The sequence below is a fragment of the Cyprinodon variegatus genome, unplaced genomic scaffold (assembly GCF_000732505.1).
Source record: "Cyprinodon variegatus isolate N-32 unplaced genomic scaffold, C_variegatus-1.0 Scaffold573, whole genome shotgun sequence".
Taxonomy (NCBI): domain Eukaryota; kingdom Metazoa; phylum Chordata; class Actinopteri; order Cyprinodontiformes; family Cyprinodontidae; genus Cyprinodon; species Cyprinodon variegatus.
This window is the reverse complement of record NW_015151026.1, coordinates 439,941-452,187: the sequence shown is the minus strand read 5'-3', so window position 1 is coordinate 452,187 and position 12,247 is coordinate 439,941. Positions and strand designations below refer to the sequence as shown.

The 12,247-nt window shown below is 37.5% G+C and overlaps 1 protein-coding gene across 7 annotated transcripts in view; it reads left to right on the top strand.

Moving 5' to 3' along the window:
- The window catches only part of LOC107095792 (unconventional myosin-XVIIIa-like), a 108,697-nt gene that overhangs the window by 42,904 nt on the left and 53,546 nt on the right, over positions 1-12,247 (top strand). For all 7 annotated transcript variants that reach the window (XM_015392095.1, XM_015392090.1, XM_015392089.1 and 4 more), the window contains 4 exons: positions 1,560-1,785; positions 1,978-2,087; positions 4,524-4,589; positions 5,932-6,060. In XM_015392095.1, the coding sequence (XP_015247581.1) occupies positions 1,560-1,785; positions 1,978-2,087; positions 4,524-4,589; positions 5,932-6,060 (531 nt within the window). The remainder of the gene's footprint in view (positions 1-1,559; positions 1,786-1,977; positions 2,088-4,523; positions 4,590-5,931; positions 6,061-12,247) is intronic.

The following is a 12,247-nucleotide window of genomic DNA, read 5'->3' as shown; positions in this document are numbered from 1 at the left end:
CTTTTAACGCCAAGCCAGTGGGCTTAAGGTGTATAAAGGGATGAAATACTCCACATTTGTAACCTTGTTTAGGATTTATTTTGGAATCTAGTTTGGGCCTTAGAGCGTTTGTAAATAGCAAAATGCAGTTTAAAAGAAAAGTGTTGAGATGAAGGCCAGGAGTTGAGCTGCAGCTAGAGAAAATTATATATTGGCTGTTTTTATAGACTTGGGCTCTACAGCTGCTTTAACATCCAACCCCTCAAGCCAGAGGACTTAATCTCTATTAGATCTATATTTTTAGACAATGTACTACAGAGAAATTTATGTTTAGAAGCATGCATAGGGTCTACATGAACACATCTGTAATCAGTTGAAGGTTTTAGGTGTTGGATGTTGAATTGAATGGTTATTTTAGTTTAAATGAATTCAGTTTATGTTTAAGGTGGTTCAGTTCAGTTCAGTTTTTACAACAATGTTGAAATAATATGTTTATGGTTCTGTTCCTTTTTTCATAAGATTTTTACCTATACAATATTTGTCCCACTTTAACCAAGAACTTGAAAGTCAAGTTTTCTTTTAGTAATGAGACAGCAGATCAATCTGAACGCATAACTCCTAAGGTAAAATATGGGGGTGGAAGCGTGTGCAGTGGAGATGCTTTCAATTAAACAAGGACAAAGACAGCTGTCAGAGTTGATGGGAAGCAAAGAGCATCTAAATACGGAGCTGTTACCCGAGTCTGAGGCAGAACTTCACCTTCCAGCAGTGCATAGACTATAAACTAGCTCTAGGCAAATAATTGCATTTGCAATATAACCGTGATTTAACAAAGTGCAATTTCGAATCACAGACACACTTAATTTTGGTAACATCACATTAAAGAAACCTACTTTTTCACTCCAGCTCTTAAGGTGAGAGTAAAACACTTAAAGTGGGCATGCTGACAAATAGAGGGGAAAATAGAGTTGCAGGTAGCATGCAAATACATGCATGCGAGAAGTAAGCACTTCAATACAACCGCAACAGAAAAGAACCAGACTCTGGACAAGCAAACTTTCAAGGTGATTTATCTACCTGTTTGTAGTTGGTGCAATATTGGTCGAAAATATTGAAATTTAGATTTTTGGTGAAATTAGGCAGCCCTCCTATAAACAGACATCTCTAATATTTGTTTAGGTCAATGATTATGTTTAAAAGGCCTAGTCAAAGGCCTGGCCTAAAGCCAATTGAGAATCAGTGGCTAGACTTTCACGCCATGAATGCTCTTTATCCAATCTAAGCTTGAGCTAATTTGCAAACGAATAACCAAAAATGCTGGAAATACCAAATCTTGTCAAGTGTTAGAAACATAGTCCAAACTTTATTGTACACAAAGTATTAAGCTTGAGAAATGTAGAAGGAAAATAGTTAAAAAAAAAAAATCCTGTGAAGTTTGTGGTCGTAATATGATGAAATACAAAAACAACAACCATTTTGCTATGTATGCTATTTCACTGCATATTAAATTAATGTATGTTAGTGTATTAGTTGTTGAATGTTGTCAATAGGAGTTCCTCTTCCTGCCCTGTCTTCTACAGGATGCCCTTCTTGACATATTGCGGAGGTCCAGGATTCACTTTGTTCACTGCATAATGCCCAAAGCAGACGCTCTAAGGGCTCTTAGTGGATCTCTGTTCAAAGGAGGGGACTCTGAGGCTCAAGGGGAGACCGGAGATCCTGGCTTAATGCAGCTAGATGTGGCCCTGCTTCGTGCTCAGATACGTGGATCCAAGCTGCTTGATGCCCTACGGATCTACAGGCAAGGTGAAGAAGCTGCTTAAATCCAATCCATTGTGAGAGGCAGTGGAGTCTAGGCCTCCTTACCCTTCTGCATTGATGAGGGAAAAAAAGGAACTGAGTTTTTTTTTCTTCCTGTCAGAAGGTCATCTCTGAATGATCACAGTACTCAACAAATATTTGCAGTGCATAATGTTATCCAACACTGACTTCTTACAGGTTACCCTGATCACCTGGTATTTTCTGAGTTCCGACGGCGCTTTGATGTGCTGGCCCCACACCTCACCAAGAAGCACGGCAGGAATTACATCGTAAAGGATGAGAAACGAGTAAGTCGCAGCAAAAGAAGGGCAGTGGGTGGGTGTCTGAAATGTGCAGCTCTGCTGGTGGCCAAGCCTGCTGAAGATTGATGTTGTGTAGAGACGATTTCATTACTTCTACCCCCTGATTTGTCAGCATCCAGTAGTCACAGAAATGGGCGTTCATCAGAGCCGTAGCAAGAACCCAATCAACTTAACCTCATCGGCATCTCGCTGGTGAAAGAGGGGAGATTAAAATTGTTGCTTGGGGAGTGTTTTATTGCAGTCAACGCTAGAAAAATTCTGCAAGATGCGACTGTAATACTAAGGGTTTCCCGAGAGGCATTTTTTTTCTGTATATTTACCCTGTAACAGTTTTCTTCTGCTTATGCTCCTCACATAAATATTTCAGCTCATTGGACTAATTCTGATTCCAGACAAACATAACCAGAGTACATCCAAAATGCACATTTTAAGTGATTTAATTTACCATTGGAAGAAAGGTTCCTCAATCAATGTAGCCATGTGTGGAAAAATCCAAGCCCCATCGCTCATATAACTGCTGTTGTCGAACTTAACAGCAGCAACTGCCGTAAGGTGTTTGCAACAACTCTCAATGAGCCTTTCATATTTATTTTAAAGGGTTTTGGTCCATTCTTTGCACTATGGATTTAATTCAAAAACATTTGAAAGTTCTAAGCATCAAATGCATGTTTTGTATTACACCTCAGCATCTCCATTGATTTAGGGTCTAGTGTTTATTTTGCTGCTTTAACCTATTCAGAGGAGGACTTGCTAATTTTCTTTTTTCTTTTTTGCTGAATCACCTAATTATGCTTTAGGGTAAGGTCTAGGGCTGAAACAATTAATTGGAATAATTGAATTTAAATAATCCTCAACTAATTTCGTAATCGATTAATAACTGGATTATAACTGGATTATCTCCATCATGCCTTTAGTTTACAAAGGAACCCACGCAGAGCAGTAATTACCCCAAAATTGTAAAAAAATATAAACATTTTTTAATTTAAGATAAAAAAATAAACAAAGATCCAGAACTCCAGAAGTGAAAAAGTTTTAGTTTCACTTGGTTGAATTTAGTAAAAAGTCGTCTTAAAGGAACCTTTGGCTATGTGATTATTAATCAATTGATCGTAAAAAATAATCCACAGATTACTCGATTAGCAGCCCTAGTAAGGTCATGACCTGATGGTCTAGGCTTTTATGGTCGGGTAGAATCTAAGGTTCCATTAATTACAGCATTTCTTATAGAGGTCCTAAATTGTAGGTAACCCCAAGCAATAATGATACCACAACCATGTTAGACTTTTATGTCCTGAAATGTTGTTTTAGCAGTGTTGATCAACACCTTCCACAGACATCCATTTTCTCTCATCATTTTATTGTGTTTTTGCAAAATTATCATAATGATAATGGTAAATCTTAATGACCTATTTGGTCTTTTAACAGCTGGGGTTTTATTCTTCTCACTCATGGAAAGGTTTACAGCTGTCTCTGCTTACTTTATTTGGTTTAATGTGTCTAACCATGTGAGCCCTTTCTCTGATAGATATCAATGGCTTCCTTTCTCATCTATTCTTTATTTTCCTTAGCTTGAGGGATGATGTGTTTAGATCTTTTTTTTCCAACTTCTTGTTGCCAACTTCTTGTTGGGGGGGGGGTAGACTAAATATAATTTGTTTAGAAAGCTACTTATTTTCTTTAGGAGATAAAAATAATTGTTTGGAAAATAATGTCTTTAAAGCTATTTTTGTCTAATATTTTTTTTGACAATCTTAAACATTTGTCACAAAGATGAGCAAAAGTAAAAAATAAAAGTAAAAGTGAATGTAGCTTTTTAAATAAATGAGGTTGTTTTACAGACGGAATAATGAAAGAAAGCTCCAACTACAAGAGTTGGGGTAGAAGGCTTCTGTTTTTCTCTGTGTTTTTGAGCGAGGGGCGAGTTTCTGTGGAAACACTGGTGAACAAAGGCCCCTTAGTACTCACAGCAAACCTCTCCTGGTGTAATCTAGATGTAGTCTTTCAGGCAGCAGGCTGAAGCACAGAGTGAAAAAGCAACAATACAACTTCAGTACACATGAGAAAGTAGACTGACAGGGCCTAGAGAGACTCTGAGACTGGGTTCATGGTGTGCTTGTGTGTCGGAGCTCTGTGCTCAAAGTCGCAGTGGGGCCAAGAATTACGGGGGGGTCATGGTGAGTAAGCCAGGAGCAGGTGGACTCAGAGGGATGGGTTGTAATTGGTTTCTGAAGGTTTTAAGGAGCCAAAGTTTTTCCCATGCTCGCTGACTTTATTTTTTGAGCTGAGAAAGCGGACTTTAACTACTCATTTATAAGGTTAGGCCTTCTGTCGATCCCTGAAATGTAGCGGTATCTATGATTAGACCTGCTGCATCCGAACATGGAGACATTGATGTTTCTGTTCATGTATGTCTTTACCTAGGCTGTGGAGGAGCTGTTGGAGTCCCTGGATCTGGAGAAGAGCAGCTACCACATGGGTCTGAGTAGGGTGAGTAAGGAAACGAACCGCTTTAATGTTACCAAGCAAACCTTTGCTTTGAATCACTGCCAGTTTCTTTCCTCTTTAAACCCTAACAACAAAGCTGCAGCACAGATTTTTTTTTGTGTGTGTGTGAATGACACTTGCTTTCTTGGGAAATGTGTCTTTCATTACACCTGTCCCTCTTTGAGGTTTGTTTGCCGTTCTTTTTATGGAGTGCTGCCAAGCCCTGTCCCTTCATCTCACCTTTTCTGTCAGTAGCTACCCAAGAGACTCTTCTTCACTCGCTGGTGGCAGGAAACTAATTCTCCCCTTTGTTTCTGGACATTAGCGCAAATGCTTCGTACTGTTTTTGCACCATGACCCTAGTACAGAAACTCCCAGTACATTGCTTAGAAACTGACGTCTAATCCTATCAGCTGAAAAACAGCAATCGGCTAAGACTGAAATCAAAAGGAACAATGACATAAAAATAAATGGACCCTTCTTTTAAAGCACATAAGAGGGGTAGGGTTTGGAGGCAGTCTTGCATTGGGCACAACAGTGTGGAAAAAAAAAAGCTCAGTTGGCCATTCACAAAGCATTTCATTGGCGTCATAGCAACCCGTCTCACATGCATGCCAATTATGGCAGCCCCTAACAACCTTCCAGCAGTGGATTCAAAGCTCTGCTCAGGATAAAATCTGCCATCAGAGATAGCCATGTGTAGACGAACAGCTTAACCACCCGCATTTCACAAAGTCCTGCATGCATCTAATGATGAATGGTAAATCTCTGCTCAAACTCTTGAAGCAAATTGAGACGTAACGTCCTTTGATGTACTCAAAAACCTCACTCCTCCATAAATATTTTCAGTTTTCTATTAAAGCCGCTCAGTTGTTGCTTTTAACAGACCACACACTGATTTGATCTGTAAAGCAATTGGACATATGTAGAGTGCTTAAAGATAATAAGTTGGCTGCTTTTTAGCCATCATATCTTTAATGCATTTGCAATATTTCATCCTTCAAAGTGTAGAGGAGCTTAGGATGCAGCCTGTCTGTTTACCTGCATTTTACCTTTGGCCTAGATTAGAAACAGGCTGGGCTGATTATCGAAGATAATAACTTAATCTCAGATTCATTACTTGGAGGAGGATTTATCACTTGGAAGTCTGTGGATTACACCTCTTTTTATTGATTCTTTAACTTGAGTGTGTATTTTTTTTTTCAAACTTAAATTTGTTTTAACTTCGCTGCTGTGCTTCCTTCCTAATTTGTCTTGGTTAAACTTAGTCAGCATTAAGTTACTTCTCCATAATGGTTTCTCTGTGCTAATATGTCTGTTTTATTTTTTTTTTGTCTTGCTCCAGCTGTTTTTTAGAGCTGGGACTTTGGCTAAGCTGGAGGAACAGCGGGATGAGCACACCAAGCGTAATCTCACCCTGTTCCAAGCTGCTTGTAGAGGTTACCTTGCACGGCAGGCTTTCAAGAAGAGAAAGGTAAGAATGGAATACCTTCTGATAGTTTGTTTATATACAAGAGGTTTGCAAGGCACCCTTGAAGAGAACTCATATTTATATACACATGTACAGAATTTATTTAGGTCCAAATTTATTTTTCAGCAGTACAATTCAAATGCAGACCTGACACCTGTGGAAATGTACGACTATCTACAATTTAAAACAGGAAGAACCGTGAGCAAAACAAAAGGCATGAGTGACCATCTGCTCCGAGTGGCTAGACACTGGGAAAACAGATGGTAGATCTGTAAAGGAGCATAGTGATCTGAAAATAATTCTAAGAGACAGAAAAGAGACACAGTTAAACACAAACATCCAGCTAGGATTATTTATATATATAAAAAAACAAAAAAAAAACAAAACAAAAAAAAAAACAAACAAGGGAAACGATAACCTTTTTATCAATAGTTTTGCCATCAAAGGCAATACAGCTTAAATTGTACGTTTTGGTCCCAGTGGTACCTTTTATAATGGAGGGCTATGCAGCTTAAATTGAACGTTTTGGTCCTAGTGGTACCTTCTATAATGGAGGGCTATACAGCTTAAATTGAATGTTTTGGTCCCAGCCGTACCTTCTATAATGGAAAACTATAGTACAGCTTCAACTGAGGGTTTTGGTACAGTGGTACCTTCTATAATGGAGGGCTATATAGCCTAAATTGAATGTTTTGGTCTCAGCAGTACCTTCTATAATGGAAAACTATAGTACAGCTTCAACTGAGGGTTTTGGTACAGTGGTACCTTCTATAATGGAGGTCTATATAGCCTAAATTGAATGTTTTGGTCCCAGTGGTACCTTCTATAATGGAAAACTATAGTACAGCTTAAGCTGAGCGTTTTGGTCCCAGTGGTACCTTCTATAATGGAGTGTTATACAGCTTAAATTGAACGTTTTGGTCCCAGGGGTACCTTGTATAATGGAAAACTATACAGCTTAAACCGAACCTTTTGGTCCCAGTGGTACCTTTTATAATAGAAAACTATACAACTTAAGCTGAATGTTTTGGTCCCAGTGATACCTTCTATAAAGGAAAGCTATACAGCTTAAACTGAACCTTTTGGTCCCAGTGGTACCTTTTTACAATAGAAAACTATGCAGCTTAAGCTGAATGTTTTCTGTCCCAGTGGTACCTTCTATAATGGAAAGCTATACAGCTTAAACTGAACCTTTTGGTCCCAGTGGTACCTTCTATAATGGAAAACTATACAGCTTAAACTGAACCTTTTGGTCCTAGTGGTACCTTTTATAATAGAAAACTATACAGCTTAAGCTGAATGTTTTGGTCCCAGTGGTACCTTCTAAAACGGAAAGCTATACAGCTTAAACTGAATCTTTTGGTTCCAGTGATACCTTCTGTAATGGAAAATTATACAGCTTAAACTGAATGTTTTGATCCCAGTGGTACCTTCTATACTGGAAGGCTATACAGCTTAAACTGAACATTTTGGTCCCAGTGAGACCTTCTCTAATGGAAGGCTAAACAGGTTAAACTGAACATTTTAGTCCCAGTCGTACCTTCTATACTGGAATGCTAAACAGCTTAAACTGAATGTTTTGGTCCCAGTGGTAGCTTCTATAATGGAAATAAAAGATAATTTATGTCAATAAGATCAAATTTTAGGGTTAGTAGTAGTTTATACCATATACTTGCTAATGGCTGAGTGCAGCTAGAAAGAACAGAAGCCTGTCATCAAAGAGCACTTTCTCTGGTAAATGCAATAAGCATTTCAGTTCAAGGAAGCATGTTAGACGAAGAAATGTTTTAAATTTGTTATCAAAATCAAATGCACTGAAATTTTATTTCAGTCAATACAAATATCAAATTTATTTCTTGTTTTCAGTGAGATAAACATGAACTGGTTTACTTTTAAGCCAATCAACGAAAAATAATAAATACAAAACCAAATTTGCTGTGTAGAAAAGTGAATATATTAACATGGAGATTTTGTTGCACAGGCAAAATGTTTGATGAAGATGAAGAATGGTCTAGGGGGCTATTTTAAGGACCTGTTTGGTCTGGGTTTTATGGTAGATCCTACAGCTTATCTTCAAATATTCAGCTAATTATAAATAAGCACTCTAAATCTTTTGCTCATAGCCTCAGCCTCTTTGTGATCCATCCAATCATCTTTCACAAGGAAGAGCCATGGCCATTTTTATTGCATGCCCCCAAGAATGCACCCTTATCAGGCATGCTGCTGACTCACATAGCCTCCTGCTCCACCCCACTTCCATTTCTCGGTTGGCATGTGCAGCTCCATCTCTCTGGACCTAATGCATGTCCTCTTGTGATATATGGTGCCCCGCACTTCTCCATCTCTGTGATTAGTATTTAAGTGAAAGTGCTGCTTCAGCCTGCTTGCGATGAACCAGCAGAAACAGAATCAATGCTGCTGCCCTCCATCAACGATGACAATCTGCCAGCGAGTAAATAGCTTGTTTCACTTGTATGTGGTTCTAGTAAGACTATTAAACGGCCACATTTACAATAGGAAATAATCAGTGTTTTATGAACATCACTGAGCCTTTTTCTCTTGGTACGTCTTTTTACCTAAAACTGGAAATAAATCAGTGTAGTTAATCACAGATTATTGCTTGGTTTACAGCAGAGTCTAGTGTGTCACATTCTAAACATATACAGCAGGGAAAGCCATCAAAATTGCCAGGCTACAGGGTAATTACAGAATCCATTAGCAAGAACCCAAATTTTCTCTTCTCCACTTGATGCCCTCTGTCTCCTGCTAATGTATCTGTAATAGAAAGATTAGAATTTTTTTTTATCTTGGGTGTATTGATCTAAAAAAATCAATTTATCTTGGCAAGTTAACGTGTTATATGCAGCCATGGTAGTGATGACATCTTCAGAGTATCCTGTCAATCTAGAGGCATGGTTATTTTTATGAAGAGTGTTCATTTTGCTGCAAAATTGAACATGTTTCTTAAACAGGAAAGATCTGTGACAGGCATCCGTATACTACACCCCCACTTGAGATTTTTAATTTAACTCTTATCGAACCTTCAGTATTTCCATTAAACAAATGAAAAATGAAAAATACGGCATGCAGTGGAGCTTAGTGAAGTAAAAAAACAACAACAACAAAAAGATCGTTCAGAAGTTTTCTACTTGCAGATTAGAAATATGGTTCTCAAACTTTTTAAAAGTGTAACAACTTATATATTCTTAGATATTCTGTTGTGGTAGTACATTAAGCTTTGGTTCACTCAAAAGCTTCTCAATGAAAAGCACAGTAGAAAAAGCTGAATATTTGCACATAAAAAATCCAGAAATAAAAAAGGCCAAACAAAAAGTTGTACAAAATCAGCCTGTAATTTAAATTTGCAAGCCGTCAAACAGTCCTGGCAGTGGAAGAACAAGCCCGGGCAGCAGTTCATTGGGTTTACAGGATGATTCTACAGTAACTTCACGATGGCTTGCAAAAAAAAAGAAAAAAAAAAAAAGTCGTTTTTAGAGCTTTAGAGTCATCAGCTTACAGTGATTATTTCAAAACACACATTTTGGATTGCACCTGGTTAGAATTATTGCACAAAATGCTGCAGAGCAATGTACAGTGCTGCATACAGATACCCTCATCTGCAGCCTCGTCCCTTAAGCTGATAAAATAACCGATAGTGTTTTTTGCCTCCACAGTACAGCTCAAACCATATGAAGGGTAACTGTGGAGATTGTGAGGAAACATGGTGTAGAGGTGATATCATTGTAATCAATTAGTCATGAAAGCAGCATCAGAGCTTTGTAGGTTTCACGCTTTCTTCTGAAAACCCAATAAATGGGATACAGCAATTGGACAGAATATGAAATGTATTTAAGACTTTACTTAATAGACTGCACGCATATTACTAGATATGGGTTGTAGATATTTATGGGAGATAATCATACAGATTTTTTTTTAGCAGAGAAAAAAAATTAGGTTTCATTTTTTAATTCTAAATCTCCAGCTAAGGCTTTGAGATTACTAAAAAGGCTCTGCCTGGATTGAGATCATAGATAATGAGGCTACTTCTATACTGTATTCTCCATGCATGGATATTCTGCAGTGATGAGCTTTGTGGATCGAAGTTTCTCCTGGTGTTGGGAGGTACAGCATCTCCTTCACAGATTGTAGAAATGTTGCACCCAGGGTTCTGTAGTATTCAAACTAAATGATGCAGTATCCCTTTAATTCTCACTCCAAGCTCACCTCAAACGTTGGCAACCTATCTATGCTGCGTTCCTCCTCTAAAGTTTGAACTTTGATCTGGGAATCGTATCAAACCAAGCTGAGGGGTTTTCTATTTTAATGCTGAAAAATCAGTAGGACTTGCTAATGGATGTGCTACATGAAATGTTTAGAATATAACCTGAAGGCAGTGTGTACCTTACAATATGAAATGTTATTGCAGTCAAAGAGGGTGCTGCTTTGTGTTATTAACCCTAATAAATGGGGATTTTATATAGTTAAATACATGCTGCTAATATACAGTTTCTTAGGCAAGAATTACGTTTCCATTATTCTTATAACAAATAAATCTGCTCCGGTGTATTTTCTTCTGATATAGATGTTTACCTAATACAAGAAGCATGAGTGAACCACAGTGAGGCAAGTTTATATTTATTATGTATTTATTTATATATTTATCTCAGTCCACGCCACCCCTGAGTGAACAAGAATTGGATTTGCTGGGTATTCGTGCAGACACATTCTGTCCATCAGATTAAGTTGTTAATCTTTCAGTGTCTGTCCAGTTTACTCTATATCCTTTTTGCAATTAAGCCAAGATGGGTGGAAAGGCTGTGGGTGCAGAAACCCATGCTAACAGAAAGAGGAGGGGCGGAGGAAGCAGTCGGTGGGGCAATACTGGCAATTTAGCCATTTAAACCTTGGGGCAGTTGTTGTTTAATTTTCTTTTTTCAAATCTAACTTTTATTTGTAGAATAACACAGATAATTGCTTATATTCAGTCTTACTCTAGTTAACCAGGGTTCCTCAAAATACTTTTTACATTGTTTAAATTTGGATCCTGTATTAAATTTTTAGGTTGTATAATGTCTTTTAATTTTGTCTAATGCGGGTAAAATCTTCCTGAGGATCGCTACGATAGTTTTATTGGAAATATACTTTGCTATATTAAATATCTCTTTAAATAATCCACAGATTAAGCTCTTCATCTTTTGTTGTTGTTTTTGTTTATATTTTGAAATTGATAACACATGTAAGTAGCTTATAAATATTAATGAAAAAGTAATAAAACCTCTGAAAAATAAAAGCTTGAATACTTGTGTATATTTTCAAGCATAGCATTAGACAGCTGGACATTTTTCCTAATTTTTAACTTGATTGATATTGATCACTACTTTAATATACTTCCTTTTTAACAATTATACTTAATCACTTTTGTTTCATTGTTTGATGAACATGCACAAACATTAATCAATGCCATGTCCAGATATGGCTTACTTAATACATCTCATTAAATTTAATATTGAAAGGATGACTAATTTTAGCTTTTCAAATCAAAACATATATTTATATTAAAGATTTATTAGAAGTGTTTACTATGTTCAATCTAGAAATTGATGAGTTGTGAGAATGGTAACCTAATGGCCACGGTGCAACCGGCTTATAAAGCAACTTGCATTTTTTAATGCCCCATAAATACCAAATACCCATGGCTTGCATCTTCCTGCAAGACTTTATGCCTGCCTATAGCTGATTAAAGTATAACTCACCCTAAAATTAACTTTTTCATGGCTATTAAAATGTTTGCATAGTGATATCTAGATCAGCGGTTCCCATTCCTGGTCCTCATGGACCCCTGCCCTGCTTATTTTAGATATGTCTCTCTTCCAGCACACCTGATTTAGATTAGGAGTCCTCCTCTGCAATCAAGTGCTGCAGAAGCCTGGCAATGAGCCATTCTTGTCTAATGTGATGTAACAAGGAGACACCTTAAAAAAACGCAGGACAGAGGTCCATGAGGAACAGGGTTGGGAACCACTGATGTAGATGTTCTGGGCATGTGGAAAATTTACTGCAGTTTTATGCAGTGCTGTTTTTCTGTATAAAATTGTCTGGTACCGTCCTCGGGTTTAAACTGGTCTAGTGTATCTAAATTTTGACTCAACAGCTGAGTTTATATACACATAGAATTTTGTTAGGATTTACT